The sequence below is a fragment of the Vicia villosa genome, linkage group LG1 (genome assembly GCF_029867415.1).
Source record: "Vicia villosa cultivar HV-30 ecotype Madison, WI linkage group LG1, Vvil1.0, whole genome shotgun sequence".
NCBI classification, from domain to species: Eukaryota; Viridiplantae; Streptophyta; class Magnoliopsida; order Fabales; family Fabaceae; genus Vicia; species Vicia villosa.
Genome location: NC_081180.1, coordinates 92,040,865 through 92,059,129, shown reverse-complemented (window position 1 = coordinate 92,059,129; position 18,265 = coordinate 92,040,865). Strand labels below are relative to the sequence as shown.

Sequence of the window (18,265 nt, the reverse complement as noted above, 5' to 3'; positions counted from 1 at the left end):
TGCTAAAACAATGCAGTTTTTCTGCTGTTTCTGGTGTAGCGCGCGTCGCACCCATATGCGCGCGTCGCGCGCTATGTGTACTCAAGGACCCCTTCCAGGCAGAGATGAGGGCGCGTCGCGCCGAGTCTGCGCGCGTAGCGCGCTGTGCGTATTTTTAAAAAAAAATAATTTTGTTTGGGCCCACCCATGCTGGGCCCGACCCAAACCGAGGTTAGAAGGGGAGTTAGGGTTTTTGGAGGTCTGTTGCCTCCATTGTTTCACCCTTTTCCTCTTTGTTTCAAGAAAAAAAAAAAATCAAACACACACAAAGCTCTTAGTTCCTTGTGCAATTTCCTCACTAATTTTCGTCTCCCCATAATCATCATCATCAAAGGTTTGTTCTTGTTCCCTTCTCTTTCCATTAACTTAGTTTAGAAGTTAGGTTTTTAGATTTAGGAATTTCTTGATAATTTTGAAAAATTAGGGTAGAAAACATGTTATTGCTGTATATAATGCCTGCTGGGACCCTTAGAAGGGAGGAGAAGCTTGTTCTCCTCTTCTGTTTTGCATAAAATTGAAGAATTTTTCTGGGTTTCGCAGAGCGCGCGTCGCGCCCTGTTCAGCGCGCGTCGCGCCCTGGGTTAAATTTTGAATTTTTTTTATGCATTCTGTGAAGTTGTATAGGGTCTGTTTTGTGATTGATGATGAATGTGGATTGATGTAGGCTATTTAAATTGAGGTTATGCTAACTTTGTTTCAATTTGTGTGTGTTTTGTTTGATTTTAAATTTGTGCAGGAATGGCACCCTTTTTAAAGAGAAAGAAGACTGGTTCTGGTGAGGGATCTTCCTCACAAGCTGGCAGGTTTGATCGGACGAGGTTTCTAGGTCCGGAGCAAGAGGCGAGGTACCATGAGCTTGAAAGCCGCGTTGTGTGGAGTGAACGCACGGTGGTTCCTATTGACCACGGCCTCTTCCAAAGGGCGTGGACTGCTTTGTCTGAAACATGCTGGGACAAGTTGTTCACTCCACCACAATTCTATCAGGTGGAGATTGTTAGAGAGTTTTATGCAAATGCCTTGCCTCCGAGCAGTTGGACAGGTACTGAAGCTTACCCTTTTAAAACATGGGTGAGAGGTAAGGCCATTGATTTTAGCAAAGAGGCTATTTTTGATTTTCTGGATAACCCTCTTGCTTTGGTAGAAGAGTGTCAGTACCATCCCAGGTTGAATAGAGGAAATTGGGATGCAGACAGCATTAGGGACAGGATTTGCAGCACTGGTTTCACCTATACTCTGACTAAAGCTGGGCTGCCAAAGACTTTTACTCGTAGTCAGTTGACGGAGGAGGCTCAGTTGGTGGCTTCGGTGGTCCTTTACAACATTAGGCCACGGAGTCACACTTCTTCCCTCACCATTGATACGGCAGGTTTGGTTCAGGGTATTCTGAATAGTGATAACATTGATGTGTCCAGGATTGTGGCGAATGAGCTGAAAAGAGTCGCCCTGAATGGGACTCTTCATGGAGATGGGGTGAAATGTAGGTTGATTTTTCCTGGTTTAATAATGGGTTTGTGCAGGAAGGCTGGTGTCCGGTTCCCAACTGGTGGGATGATCCCCATGGATGGTATTATAGATGATATTTTTGCTAACAGGTACTGTTTGCCTGGAGGTCGTCCTTTTGGTGTTGCTGCTGGTGCATCTGACCTTCCCGATGCTTCTCAGGCTGTTCCGGTTGCTGCTGCACCGCCTGCTGGTCCACAGTATGGTGATGCAAGTGATTGGAACTATCAGATGCATATGGCGCATCAGAGAGCGTTTATGTTTTTGCAGGACTCTATCCGGCAGCTTTCTCTGCAGCAGCCTGTTGGTTCCAGGGATGATTTATCGGCCTATGCTGCATGGCCTGAGGGCAGGCCAGATCCTGAGGAGGGGATGGAGCAGGATGATCCGGAGACTTCCGATGAGGAGTAGACTTTGTTTTTTATTATTGCTTTATGTTTTATTGTTTTTAGTTTTATGTTAGAACAGTTTTTAGTTGTCTTTGTTTTTAATTTTGTTCCATCCTGGTGGATGAGGTACTTTGAAAGGCTAAGTTTACGCCTTTGGATAATTAACACCGTTTGGTGTGGTTTTTATTTTTATATAAGTTCAGTTTATTTTATTTTTGCATTTATTTATTTTTAAGTAGTTTATTTTAGTTTAGTGTTTATATTTTAGAAATAATGGTTTGACAAGTTGTCCTGATGATTAATTAGCTGGAACACAAATTTTTATTGCCACGATGAATTTGGATGATGCAACACAATTTGAGTGATGATGATATAAGTTGAAAACTGTACGCGCAAGGTACATCCTTTATCGTTTTATTTATCAAGTACCTTTGATTCTGATGCTTTTAATTGTACAAATTAGTTGTCATTAATTTCTGTGGATAAAATTAGTTCAATTGTGAATCACTTTAGCCTAGCTGTAGTTGTGAGGAGACTTTCCACTGTGTATATATATAAATTGTGCTGGATACCAGCAATGTGCGTTTTAACTCGTTTTTATTATGATTAATCTTGCATTGTTATTAAATTGTGTTAAGCATGAAAGTGATCAAGGCGTTTTGTTCTGCACTACGAGTATAACTTCTCTTCCAAATATAACCTACCCGGTGAGTGTGTGAGTATTTGCTAACCACTTTGAGCCATTTTGCCAAGATTCAATCGGTATCATGTCATGCCTTATAATTGCCGATTTTTGATTTGAATCTTGATGACTTTCTTTGAACCTTGAAAAGTACCATGAAATGTGGTTAGGATTGATTCCTTTTCGCCTTAGAATAGGGAGCATTCGTGATTATGTGGTGGTAATATTCAAGTTGGGGAGAATAAAATTTTGATCTTGGTTGTATTGGTGTGTAGAAGAAAATAAATAATTGCTCAAGAGAGAAAAAGAAAAAGAAAAAAAAAAAAGAAGAGAAAAAGAAAAAGGAAAAGAGAAGAGCTTTGTATATAGCTAGTTCTTTTAAAATAAAAAGATGAACTCTTGAGCAATAAAATTGTGTGATCGGTTGATAAGGATGTGTGGATATAATCATGATTTGAATGCTCTCTTAGGAATTGACCCCTTTTGTTTCAATGGCCTTGAGAAATGACACTTCCTTGTTAACCAAGCCAAGCTACAACCCGAAAGTCCTTAGTGATTCATGCTTATATACTTTTTATATATCTTATGCTTAGATGAGTTTATAATTAATTCGGTATGTTTGCGTCATTGTCTGGTGAGTGTTAGGATCCTCCATTTTTGTTCTCTCAGTAGAGAAATACGTAGGTGTGATTCATTCTTGAACTTCTTTTGCTTTGTGGAATTTCTGACATAGAATTTGTATATAGGATTAGCATTGTTATCATGGTACTTTGATGAAAACTGGTAAGGATTGATCTTTGTGTACTTTTGGAATTTGAACCATTAAATTGTTCTTGTTTCTGCCTTGTTGTTTCATTTGTGATATTTTGTGTTCCCGGTAATTTATCATTGTTTTGTTTGAGGACAAACAAGAGTTTAAGTTGGGGAGAGTTGTTAGGTGCCAAATTGTGTTTATATTTAGTTTAATTAATGGCACCTTTCGACCGTTTTTATCGGATATTCGTACAATTCCCTGAAGTTTTAGATAATTATTTATAGTTTATAATATTAAGCTTTCATTTTATGTTAATATGTGTTTTAGTTATGATTTTTGTAGGTTTTAGCCAATTTTGGGGAAGTTTGGAGCTTGTTTTGAGCTTTGCAAGAGAGTGCCTGGCAGAAGTATGCGCGCGTCGCGCGGAGATGTGGGCGCGTCGCGCCCTGGGCGAGATATTTTGGAGCTTCCAGGCAGAGAGTTGCGCGCGTCGCGCGCATGGGCGGTTTATAATTTTAAGTGTATTGGCGCGAAGCGCGCTGGAGGGCGCGACGCGCCCTGGACAGAATTCAGAAATGCTATATAAAGGGGTTTTCAGATATTTTGTTTTTTGGTTGATCTTGAGAGCAAAAGAACACTTGTGCACTGTAGCAAACAAAGAATCGAAGATTGGAAGCTTTGATCGTCGATTAATCGCCTTTGATGCTTGTTGATCTTCATCCTTTACTTCTTGTGCAAGCTACCATTCTCATGGATAGCTAAATCACTTTTGTATCAAGATAAGATGTAATCTTCCTAGCCTTTTGTATGTTTTTCTTGTGAATATATGTGTATGAACAAGTGATGATCAATATAGATGGTTTAGTTTGTTTATTAAAGCTTTTTCTTTGGTATAAGTGTTTGAGACATCAATGTTTGTATCTAGACCTAACTAATCATCTTTCAAACTATAAGTTGCAGACATGGATTTAGAGTTTGAGGTTTACTAAGTATCGGTTCTTAAAACGTTATTTGTATTGTTTAAACGGTGGAGAAATCGTCGGTTAAACAATACGGTAAATCTAACTATATCGTTGCGGACACGGACGATATAGGTGTCGATACGTAATTATATTGATCGTTAGCAAGTTCATAAGCATCTATTTATAAGGAGACATACAAATTTAGGTCGATGAAATCGAATCTTGATACATTTTCTTTAACTTAGAACTTTCATTAATTTACTCTTTGCTACTAAAAGAATTGAATGATCTTTTGCAAACCCAAATTTAAAGTAACATTAACTCAAGACAAAATAGGCTATAGAACGGCGGTGATATCGCAATAATCCCTGTGGATACGATAATAGCGAAAAGTACACCACAATACTCTTTCAACAGTTGGTGTGGTGTAAAACTCCATTAATATTTCCTGATTAATAAATTCATTAGGAGTAGCCAGAATACCTCAACCCCGTGAGTTAATTTCTCGCACCATATCTGAATATTCCACAGTATTTCGAACTCACGTTAAAACTGCTTGTGCATGCAGCTTTGGATTCTATGTGTATCCTATGGTACAGAAGATGAACCAATGTTTGAGCTTTGTCTCTTTCTTCTAGTGAGTGATCTTCCAGAACCCATCTGAAATAATTAGCAAACAACGTAAATGGAATTTGGACATGTTAGCATAATATGACATTATTTTCATATTTGCCAAAAAGCCTAATATTGCAGAAGTTACATGGATATGTTGCAGCAAATAAACATTTTATTACACAAATACAATACACATATAAATGATATTTCTAAATTCACCTAAGTTCATTGTATACCTAAGTGCTTCTAACATGCAAAAATTTCCTCTTTGCTCATCTAAGTACCCAATTCAAATTTCTAAGTAAATCAATTCTACCCTATCCTAAAGTATCATTATGAAGCATTAAAGTTTCTCTAAATTTGACCTAAATTAGGGCATTCATAAAAAGTTTAAATAAAAGTCCATAATGAATAAAAAATATTAAGAAAAATAAAATAAAATGACATACCTGGGCAATCTCTATACTGGATTAAAGTTTGAATTTGTGAAGATTTTAATCTTGGATCATGTTTTATAGTGTGTTCTAGAGTTTTTTCACAGGGGGGAGAAGAAAAATGAGTGAAAAAAATTGAGCAGAAAAGTTTAAATTTAAGTCTGTTCGCATTTCCCAATGTTTTGAAACAGACCTCGAGCTAGGAGAGCTATGCCGCGCTAATTGAGACCTCGTGTTCCTAATTTTTAGGTTTTCCCCTAGGTGCTTTGGGAGGAAAATGGCATGTTGCTTTTTATCAAGTGAATAAGTTGAAATTACCTATCTAAATCCTAGTTCTAAAGAAAAATGTACAATGTGGTTAAGTCGCTTCCCAACAAGTACTTATTTAACATAAGTAGCTTGATAGTGATTGGTGTCACGTAACACCGATTACATTGTATCTTATCTCACGATCTTTGATTATGACCTTGACTTCTCCTTTGTCCATGTCTACGAGCATCCTCCAAGTCTTCATAAACGGTCTTCCCAAGATGAGAGGTATTTTTGGGTTTGCCCTGATATCCAGTATTACAAAGTCTATATGAAATTATTGGTTATCAACTTGTATCAGTATATTGTTGAATTTACCATCGGGAGTCCTGCATGTTTTGTGTGCCATCTGCGGTGTTGATGTATGTGGTTATATCTACGTATACCCAATTCTATATACCACAGAAAGGGGCATAATATTGACACTTGCACTCAAATTAATAAAATTCTTTCTTCGGTAGGTCCTTCAACTCTTCTTGGAAGGCTTCATCCTGCACTCTATCTTCTAAGATTCTTTTGTTTCTCCTCGCTTGGCTTTAAGAACACTTTTATTATTCCTAATAATATCGTTGCAGTTTTCCTTTGGAATATTTTTTATGTTTGCACTGAATGTGTTACTTAGGAGATCTGAAAAGCTGTTTTGCTAATTGCCCCACCTATACTTCAAGGTTTTTATTGGAAGCTTCAGTGTTTTTGTGGCTGACCATAGATTCCTGCATGAATTGATTAAGTGTGTCCTCCAACTTTGCTACTCTGTCTGATAGTGGAGGTGTTCGTGAATAATGTTGGAAAGGTTGTTTAATGGATGGACCATCATTGAATCTTCATCCTTGATTGAAATTATTCTTGTGCGGTAAGTTGTTATTTTGATATTGCCCAGGCCTTTGATTTCCTAAATAGTTTACTTCCCCATCATTAAGGTAAAAACCCGGTTGGATGATCGCTGCTATAGAGTTCATAGAATACAATATGCCTTTGTTGAGGTACTTCATGCATTTCCTTTAATTGTTGCGGTATCTTTGAAAGTTGTTTAGTTAGTTCATCCACCGTCTGATTTAACAATTGGTTTTCACCTAGAATGACATCATTGATATTCAATTTTATAATATCATTCTTCCTTTGAGCGGGGTACCTATGGTTTTTTCCTTGATAACAACCGAGTGTCATCCGTTCAATGATTTCAGTTGTATCTTCAATGCTTATGGACATTAAAGAACCTTCAACAATAACATCTAGTAAAAACTTAGGTTTTTTAAGTCCATTTCTAAAAAAATAGGTATTTGTGTGATTTCGTCAAATCTGTGGTTTGGACATCATCTTAGTATGGATTTTTACATTAACATGCTTTACATAGAGTATCTATTATGACTTGGGAAAAGACCACTATCATAGTCTTTGCTTCCATGAATTTGTTATGAGGAAAAGAAATTTAGGAACTTTTCCTCCAACGAGTTCCAATTTGTCATCGTCAATGTGGGTTGGTCTAGATACCACTCTTTTGCTTTTCCAATTAGTGATTGTGGAAATAACCATAGGAATACCACCTCTTCCTCATCATCTGACACTCCTAGTGTACCAGGAATCTCATAGATTTTTATAAGGTGTGTATACAGTTCTTCACGATCTAAACAATCAAAAGGGTTATCATACAAAAATTTTAACAATCCCGTTTTCATTTCACTTTGTCAGACATTTCTTTGTGTTCTAGCTAAGTGAGCTAGGCGTCGGGGACTATGTTGACATGGTGTGCGAACATTGTTGTTTTCATTATTGTTGTTTACATCAACCACTTTTCTTTCGTATGTTGAGATAAAAGACTCTTCTAGATCTCGACTTTCAACTCTTTTTTTCCTTTTTCTATTTTCACCAAGTTTTCTGCGTATCGCTCTTTCGATTTCAGTACCGAGCAAAATTTTCTTACCTCGGATAAACTAGTAAAAACATATCTAAATCTAAAATTTACTAGGTTAGTGATTATAAAACAAATATACATACTATAAAATTATACACAAATATAAACATACTTAAAATAATAAATTGTGCTATATATTTAAAAATTACTACTAGTCCCCGACAACAACACCATTTTTTTTGTTAGCAGCAAAAGTAAGTTTTACAATTACCGTATCCACATAGACCGATGTTTTTAAAGACAATTTTATTTAGCATTTTTTATTAATCTAAGTAGGAAAGAGTTTTGTTTTTGTTGTGAGGCGTAAAATTAAATGACAAAAAATAAATGATAGAAAGTAAAGTTGGAAGTTTCAGTGTTAATAGTAAGAATGGTTGTTAGGGGTACATTTCATCATTATGTATCTATCATGCACATTCATAGGTCAGTAATATGCTCCTTTAATCAGCTTATAATACTACCACATATTACCTTCATTCGAATCTTCTTTTGGTATCCACACCATGATATTAGTGTGTTACCGAATAACCGATATATCAGACTATCAACCAACACAGAGCATTAAGTCCAAAAAATTGTAAAGTAGCGTGACTCAAAACAAATCTTGCTAAAATATAAGTGGATTTTAATCACATACCTATGTCTAGGCTTAGTATGTAATAGATAACTATTTTGGATCTATTAATGATAAGCACCCTTCGATGTCAGGCCACACTATGAAAAATAAGTTTTAGGTTGCAAAACAAAAATAAGCATTAAGATTAAAGAGTCATCGATATTATAGCATGAATAAATTTACATAGAACACCATGACCTATTTAGTACATAAATATAGGACTACATCTAACCCCAAAAATAGAGATTTTAGCCACACTTACGCATGGAAGCATAATAACCGATATTTCTAGAGAAGTTAACCTTGGAAGTGGTATATGCCTTGTCACCTTAGGAGTACTCGCGCCTTCAAACTTCCTCTTTTGTTCTCTTGTAGTAGACTTGAGTGAACCTACTCTAATATTATATTCCTCTGATCCACCGAAACTCCCTTTGCACTAAACTAAAAACTTCTATTTATAAAAAAAAATTGAGGTTTTTGCTGGGCGCACTGTCCTTGCTCCCGATGCTCCAACCTTGCTCTACCACTATGACCAACCAACTTTTTCTTCTTCAATAAGAAATATTTGCATGTCTTCTACGTGTCCTTGATCGCCTTTACTCGCCCAACCCACCACCTATACAACTAGCGTGCTAACCCTTGTTTCACCATGAGGTAATTGCATTTGGACATGTCACCTAGTCCTATCATGCGTCTAGCGCTCCTGTAGCTTTGGCCTAGCGAACCTTGCTTCTTCATGGTTTTGTTTTTCTTGTTTTCTACATGCTGATTGGTGGTTTTCCAGTATTTTTCATCTGTTTTTTATTAATGCATATAAGAAAAGTATAAACAGTTGTTTTCTTACTATTTATAGATGGGTTAAATATGTTTTTAGTCCTTATAAATATGCGACTCTACATTTTTAGTCCCTATAAAATTTTCCTTCAATGAATGGTCCTTATAAAATTATTATGCACCTAGTTTCAGTTCCTACTGTCAAACCAATGTGTATTTTAGATTGATTGTTTTGCAGACATGTTCCTAATGTTTTAAAAAGTTCTTGGAAAAAAAAGAAACTCAAAATTTAATTTCTAAGTTGAGATTTTCGTTACTTTTATCATTATTTTTTGAAATTTGAAAAAATCATATTTAATTCTTCTTATTTTAAAAAATTCTAAAACTTGGTAAGTAAATATTTTACATTATTCTAAACATATATAAAAACAAGGGTTAATACCTATTTTCACCCCTGCCATATGGGGTGTATTTGAAAAACCCCCCTGCGAAAAAAAAAGTTGCAATTATTACCTTAACAAATTTTAAAAGTTTCAATTTGGACCTTTAGCCAGCCACATCATCCAAAAATCTGACGTGGCAACTTTTTTTTAATTTATTATTATTATTTTAATTATGTGGCTGGCTTATGTGGCATTCTTCTTATTTTTTTATTTAGTTCTTAACATGTTAAATATCAAAGTTTAAAAAATTGGTCCCATGGGGTGTTGAACCCATGCACCATACAATACATGTGAAACACCTCAACACTAGGCTACGCTTCACTTTGTGTTAGAGATATGACTTAGCTGTATTATAATAGATAGTGTTAATGTTACATTATTAATAGGAAGGATTGCTTACCACTGGGTCGCTTCACATTGTGTTAGTTTTGACTTATACTATTAAAGTTAATTAAATTATAAACTAAATTAATTTAATATAAAATAATATTAATTAATAAAATTAATATTAAATTAAATATAAATATTAATATAAATTGTTTAAATTAAATTAATTAACTTAAATATAATGTTAATAGTAAGATAATATTAATTAAATTAAATTAAAATAAATTAAATTAAATTAAACATAAACGTTAAATTAAATTAAACTAATATTAAATTAAATTAAATTAAACATAAACGTTAAATTAAATTAAACTAATATTAAATTAAATTAAATTAAACATAAACGTTAAATTAAATTAAACTAATATTAAATTAAGTTAAACTAAACATTAAATTAAATTAAACTAATATTAAATTAAATTAAATTTAACATAGACGTTAAATTAAATTAAACTAATATTAAATTAAATTAAACTAAACGTTAAATTAAATTAAACTAATATTAAATTAAATTAAATTAAATTAAATTTATTAAGTTAAATTAAATTAAACTAATATTGAATTAAATTAAACATAAACGTTAAATTAAATTAAACTAATATTAAATTAAATTAAATTAAATTAAATTAAATTTATTAAGTTAAATTAAATTAAACTAATATTAAATTAAATTAAACATAAACGTTAAATTAAATTAAACTAATATTAAATTAAATTAAACATAAACGTTAAATTAAATTAAACTAATATTTAAATTAAATTAAACATAAACGTTAAATTTAATTAAACTAATATTAAATTAAATTAAATTAAATTTATTAAGTTAAATATAATGTTAAAAGTAAAATAATATTAATTAAATTAAATTACATATAAACCTTGATATAAACATTAAATTTAATCAAACTAATATTAATTAGAATATATAAACTGAATTAAATTAATATAAACAAATATTAATTAATAATGTTAACAGTAAAATATAAATTAAAATAGTATTAATTATAAAATATAAATCAAATTAAACTAAATTAAATTAATATAAACTAATATTAGTTAAAATTAATTAATTTAGTTTATATTTAATAATTTAATTAAGTTAAATAGTAAAATAAATATTAATTATTATTTTGTAATTTAACTAATATTATTTAATAACGTTAAGATTAACTAATAAATATTAACTTATAACTAATAATTATTAAATAATAATGTAAATATTAACATTAATCTTAATAACGTAGCAGCAGTTATTATATAATTTCTATGGGAACTTTAATACAAAAAACGAAACACAGCATAGTGGTAAGGTGTTTCACCTGTATTGTATGGTGCATGGGTTCAACACCCCATGGGACCAATTTTTTAAACTTTGATATTTAACATGTTAAGAACTAAATAATATAATAATAATAAAAATGCCACATGGAATTAAATTAAATAAAAAAATAAGAAGAATGCCACATAAGCCAGCCACATAATTAAAATAATAATAATAAATTAAAAAAAAATTGCCACGTCAGATTTTTGGATGATGTGGCTGGCTAAAGGTCAAAATTGAAACTTTTAAAATTTGTTAAGGTAATAATTGCAACTTTTTTTTTCGCAGGGGGGTTTTTCAAATACACCCTATATGGCAGGGGTGAAAATAGGTATTAACCCTAAAAACAATTATTCAAAAATTTAAAAATTAAAGGGTAATTAAACAGTTTTTAAAATTTTAGAAAATAGCAGGGACTGAAATTACATGCATAAAAATTTTAGAAGGACCATTCATTGAAGAAAAGTTTTATAGGGACTAAAAATGCAGGGTCGCATATTTATAGGGACTAAAAACATATTTAACCCTTTATAGATAAATAAAAGGTTTTTGTAACAATACATGTGAAATCAGTCAATAAGTGCTGGCATATTTAATGTAAATTTGGCACTCATCAGTTTCTCTCTCCGATCTAGGCCATCAAAGGTGTTTCGAGGAAGGAACATCGTCCCGAACTTCTCTAGACTCAAAGATAAGGGATAAGGTTTCCTCCCTTTCCCGAATAGGAGAGTAGGAATTCCCATCCACCAAGGCATGCATGGTAGAAGTCAGATTCACATTCTCGGCCCCCTAGGGGACTACTTGAATAGCTTTCCATACAACCGGAGCAGATGGTGTCCCGACAATTATGCCCGAAGCTGAAATTCTACCGATAGAGGGTGTTCTCGGAATTCTGACAAATGCAGCAGAGGCCCATGCCTCTTTTTGTCATCGTCGCATGGCATCTTTGCTCCTCATCATATCTACAAATAAAAAGGAAACATTTCAGAAAACTAGAAGGGATAAGAAAGAAGCATGTAATATTAGAACCAACGTACCAAAAAACTCATTCCTCTCTTCTTTAGACTTGGTATCTATAATTCAGCGGGTCTGAATACACCTCTTTAAACACTTCTTGGAAAAAAAGACAACATGGATCACTCTGCCTACATAGACAAGTTCTTGGTAAAAAGATACCAACTGATTTTTTAAATACAAATCCTCCTAATACAAATCTTCGTCCTTGTAATGACACAACCCTCTCAAAAAGGGACCCTGAATCTAGTACTTGCAAAAGTTGTTCGTACAAGAAGAAGGAAACCCCAAATTAAAGTTACAGATTTTTGAATGGGCTTCCTGGTTGAGAGGGATCACCCAGAACAAGCGATCCTTGAAGATCTTCATGATATCAGAATAAGTCTTGAAATATTTAATATACTGCCATAGAGAAATAATCCCAGAGGCATCTGCAGATTTAGAACCACTATGTACTGGCTTATTTCCTTTATACTCACACTAGTGTTGAAAACCCTTTATAAAAGCCCAATTCACATGATGGAATTGTGAAGGGGCAATCAATAAGTGATTTAGGACATTAATCTCAAACTCATTAAAAGGGAGACGATACCCAATCAAGGAAAATAAACATTTATGAAAAACGATTGCACACCTACTTTATAGCTCTATAACCTTTGATCTTCAGTTGGAGGAAGGACACCTCGATCTTCAGATGGAACTACATTTGTCATAGCCTGAGAAAAGGAATCGCCTCAGGAGAAAAAGGACGTTCTACATGAGATGTCTAAACTTACCCAAATCTTAGAGATATCCTTAATGGCCCTTCTAGTTGATACATAAGAAATGACCATTTTTGTGGAATCAAAGATCAAGTACAACAACATACCAGCTACGCGAATGAGCTCTAAGAAACGAGGAAACCCTAAAAACAGTAAAGAAGGATAAGTAACGAAAACTTAAGAGCCAAGTCTCAGAAGTATGAATAAATCAAATACACAAAAACCAAACTAACGAGGGAAATATTTTCAGATATAAGATTAGGTCATACTCCCATAATACTAAAGACAGAAAGGAGAAAAAGAAAAAGCTTTCCACAAAAGTCAGTATGCAGGATAGCAAAAGGAATAAAGTCCCTTCGAAAATCCATTGAACTTCCTTAAACAAATCAAATCCACACAATCATACCCCATTACCAACGATTGAGATTTCTTTACGACTGTTGACGTGACATTATAGCGCCTTAGGGAAATCATGCGAACGATTGATTAGTATAAGGGGCATGTGTCAATAATTATCTCTTTTTGACATGCAACACCAATAATCGTAAAGTCCTTCATCTTTTTGCAACAAAAAACAAGGGTTTGAGAGATATTTGTTCTGAGGCCGGTCGCCAAGGCCTAGTGGGAAGCAAGGAAATACCCAAGGGAAGAAAATAATGGAAAATATAGACTAATTTGTAACTCGTGACTCATGTGGAGAATACAATTAGTGCCATCAAATCTATCCTACGGCTTTCTACAATTCTCGCCCTCCCTCCAGGTTTCAGTTACTAACAAACTCCTCTATAAAAGGAAGAAAAGCGCACCACTTAAAAACTTCACTCCGATTTAAAATTTTATTATTCACTGCTTGCACTAACTTGAATGTTGAAGTTATAATCTTACAAATTAATTTCGTCAACCACATCAGAATTAAAACTCCGCAACAACACAATACTCATATCAGCTTATCTAATCATTATCATATTCTCGTGCGGAAACAAAAAAAAACTATTTTTTGTTACAGAATAAAAAATCTATTTATTCTTCTTTTTAATCGTCATTTGATTGCACAAGCACATGTAAACTTTCTTATCTTGAACTTGTGAAGCTTTGAATAGTATTTCACAAAAATGAATAAAATAAATTTGCAAATGTGTACACGAAAAGTAAATAGGGGCACATAATCTCCACAATCGACAAAGAGGTACTATTATTTATTTATTCATGGACAAAAGATAGCATGTATGTTTATGTATATGTATGGCAAGAAATTAATTATCTAGACCCACCAATTTCCATGCACGTCCCATTCACCAACAAATTCTTTCCTCTTGTTGGAAATTCAAAGATTAAATTGACATAAAAGAATTACACTTTATGCCTTTTCCCATTTCACAAACCCACACTACTCACATGCTCATTTTTTAATTCAAAAACTAATATATTAAAGAAAAACATGTGTTAACTTTGTCACCACTCTTCCATACCAAGCCTAGAAAATGGAAGCTCTTTCTTCATCTTCATTCTCTCCTCCAATCTCTTACACACTTTATCTCCTCTTTTATCTTTGAAACCCTTTTCTCCAAATTCTCTTCTCATTTCATTTATTCAACAAAGATCCATTTCTTCAATTATTTCATTCATGGGGTCTAGTATTTCTTCAAGTGCATCTAATATTAGAGAAAAAAATTATTCTTCATCATCATCAAGAAGAACGAGTTTTGGTGATATTCCAGAAAGCTGCATCTCTTCTATCCTCATAAATCTTGATCCACCTGATATATGTAAATTGGCTAGAGTCAACCATGCTTTTCATAGAGCTTCTTCATCTGATTTTGTGTGGGAATCTAAGTTGCCATCATGCTACAAGTTTCTTGCTAGGAAAGTTCTTGATGAAGAAAGTGTTTCCACTATGACTAAGAAAGAGATCTACACAAAACTATGTCAACGCAATCTCTTTGATTGTGATACCAAAGTAAGTTATAATTTTTCATGGTAGCGACAAAACTTGTTGCGGGTTTACCGGTTATTTCTGTATAATCTTGATTAACAATATATATTTCTTTATTTTATTTTCCTTTGATTTTTTTATTAAATTATTAACAATTTTTTGATCTGTTTGTATAGGAAGTTTTGTTGGATAAATGCAGTGGACAAATTTGTTTGTTCATGTCATCAAAGTCTTTGAAGATAACTGGAATAGATGATAGAAGATATTGGATTTACATTCCAACTGAGGAATCAAGGTGAGAAAATGTTAGAGTTAATGATTCTTTTTATTATTAGCTTATGAAGATGAAACTATTTGCATTATATATATGATTTTTTATTTGATTTATTTATTTTGCATCCTTTATGGAAGGTTATGTTTTTGGTCAAAATCATGTGTCTTGACTCTTTAACAAGCTCAATTTTCTGTCTGTTTCATGGACCTGCTTATGTCTAATGAAAATTACTACATATTGAATTATTCATTTTCATAATTATTGGATTTTTTGTATATAGAAAAATATTCAATTCTCTCCTTAGATGATGAATATGTAAAAATGAATTAAAATTATTATAAAAAGTTAATAAAATTTAAGATTCTATCAATTTAGGACATTATTAATTCATCAACTCAACAAGTTTAATAGTATGAGCATGAAGGGGTATATATGATACAAGAGAATATGGAATGAAAGAATGGTGCTACATGCATATTTAAATTAATTATAATGGTCATGGATGTGAAAATGCTATAAATCACTTCAAATCAATAGCAGAGAATAATTTGAACATTATTACATCATTGATTAAAATATCATTTACTTTATTTTCATATTGAAAAAATTGTAATACCTAAATTATTATCATTATTATTTTAAAGTCTTATGTGGACATTTAACCTTAAAGAAGGAACAATTCTTCTAAATGATTTTATTAATATTAAAAATCTTGTATTATTAGTTGTAGAACATGACATTTTCCCTATGGTAATTTCTTAATGATGGGACGTTGATTTTATAAGCCTACTTGCAAATTCTATTGGCTTATATGTTTTTGGTGGTCAAATAATATCTATCTAATAGATATTTTAAGAAAATAAAGAAGAGTGCAAGCTATCTTTTCCAAGAATAATGGCTTATGGCTACAATAGAGAATCAATTCCATATTCTTTTTAGTTTGGTTCTAAAGCAATGCTATATTCTATATTCCTGGCATATAATTCTTTGTACATTGCTTGATACAAAAGATTTAAATAAAAAATTATTAATTTTTTTTTGTATTTACAGGTTTAAGAATGTGGCTTATCTTCAACAAATGTGGTGGGTTGAAATCATAGGAGAGTTAGAGTTTTTATTTCCTGTGGGGAGTTACAGCGTAAATTTCAGACTAAAATTGGGAAAGTCGTCGAAACGATTGGGCCGACGTGTTTGCAACGTTGATCAGGTGCATGGCTGGGATGTAAAGCCGGTTAGATTTAAATTGACTACATCGGACGGTGAATGTTCGATCTCGGAGTGTTATTTGAATGAGCCAGGGGAATGGGTTTATTACCATGTGGGAGATTTTGTGGTTGTAAAGCCCAATGAGCCCATGAAAATTAAGTTTTCTTTGGCCCAAATTGATTGTACTCATACCAAAGGTGGGTTATGTGTAGATAGTGCAATTATTTGCCCAAGTGAGTTTAGAGAAAGACTCAAGCAGTATTAGGTGAAAATAAGAACAATTTGTTTAGATAACACAATATTTGGTGTTTGTGGTAATTGAAAATTTCTCAAGTAGCCCTTTATTTTAGGTGGGTTTGAGCTTTCTTTTGTAATAACTTATATTATATGAAGTTGTTATACATTGGAGAAATATTCAATTATGTTCTGTTATTTTTTTATGTAATTCACGTGCTGTTATTTAAGAAAAAGGAACTATTTAAGACGTAATGCTCCACCGCTTGAATTCATAAATGAAAACTCTTAAAAGAAAATAATTTATCAAAACTACCAAATACACGACCTAAATACTCCAAATCATACAAAATAAGTGGAAAAGGTTTGCACCTGAATGAGTGTTGACATTTTGGTTACCTAACTTTGAAAGGGAGGAAAAATGTGTCTTTTCAAATATTTTTAATTTGTTCAAAGTTCATGAACATTTGCAACTTACTGAGCTTTATTAGAGATGTAAAACACTTGACTACGTCTTAGCTAACATGAAGTAGAATTGCAAGATTTGGAACCAAAAATATTTAGAGAAGCAGTCAAAAGCAAAGATAGTAAAAAATATTGATGCCGGTAAATGATGAGATGAATTTATTGATGAAGAATTCTATTTAGAAGTTTGTGAGACTACCTAAGAAATAAAGAGTGGTTGGATGTATGTGGATCTTCAAGAAGAAGGAAATATTCCATAAATTAAAGAATCAAAATTTAAGTCAAGACTTGTAGCTAAGAGTTTTACTCATGTTGAGGGGGTGTATTGTCCAAAAAAATACAGGTATATGCATGTTCTCTCTACAAGGGCAGAGAGACTTAAAGGTCCTAGTAGATATATTACACGAAGGGGGTGAGGGCTAGCCCACGACGGTGAGTAGCCCCTTTTAAGGTAGTTTTTGAGAGTATTTAGGCAGGCATGTCACTTGAGGTGAGTGGTCTTGACGGTGGTCGGCGTTGTTAGGTTACATGCGGGTAGTTAGAGTGGTGTTTTAGGTGGCTACTCGGAGCAGAGCACTCTCTGAGTAGTATTGCGTGGTAATAAGTGAGTGTCACTTGAATAAATGATGATCCTTTATCCCTTTGAGGGAGGGGTATTTATAGGGATTCTTGATTCTTAGGGTTTCCTTGGAGAAGGTCATCGTCCACTCAGTAAAGAGGTGAATCGTAAAACTCCTATTTCGAAAGGATACATGAGTCAGTAAGTATCTTGACTTTCCCAGAATCTAAGACACGTTATATCCTAGATTTTCTCTTTCTAGGGGCAAGGAAAACGTAATGGACGATGCCTCCTTTTGGGCGACCTCGTATCGTCGCTCTTTCCTAGGGAGGTTGTAGATATCGCCCTATGTAAGATTATGTATAAATGTAACACTACAAGAGGATTGATTACAATGAAATTTGTTCACCTGTGATAAAACATTGTTCTGTAACAATACTTATGACAATTGTAAATCAATATAATCTTAGAATAGATGGACGTAAGAACATTTTTCTTACACGGAGATCTTGAAGAGACAATCTACATAGAATAACTTGAAGGTTTTGTTGAAAATAATGATAAATTATATTTATTGAAGGAATTTTTGTATAATTTGAAATAGAGCCCAAGGCAGTGGTATCATCGATTTGATGAACTTATTCTCAAACATGATTTTCTAAGAAGTAATTATGACAGTTGT

General features: G+C 33.1%; 1 protein-coding gene across 1 annotated transcript; it reads left to right on the top strand.

Moving 5' to 3' along the window:
- Positions 1–14,200: 14,200 nt before the first annotated feature.
- LOC131612250 (F-box protein PP2-A13-like) lies at positions 14,201–16,764 on the top strand. The gene is made up of 3 exons (XM_058884064.1): positions 14,201–14,869; positions 15,022–15,140; positions 16,170–16,764. Exons 1-3 carry the CDS (start codon positions 14,537–14,539, stop codon positions 16,588–16,590), a joined length of 873 nt encoding a protein of 290 aa, XP_058740047.1. The 5' UTR covers positions 14,201–14,536; the 3' UTR covers positions 16,591–16,764.
- The last annotated feature ends 1,501 nt before the right edge of the window (positions 16,765–18,265 follow it).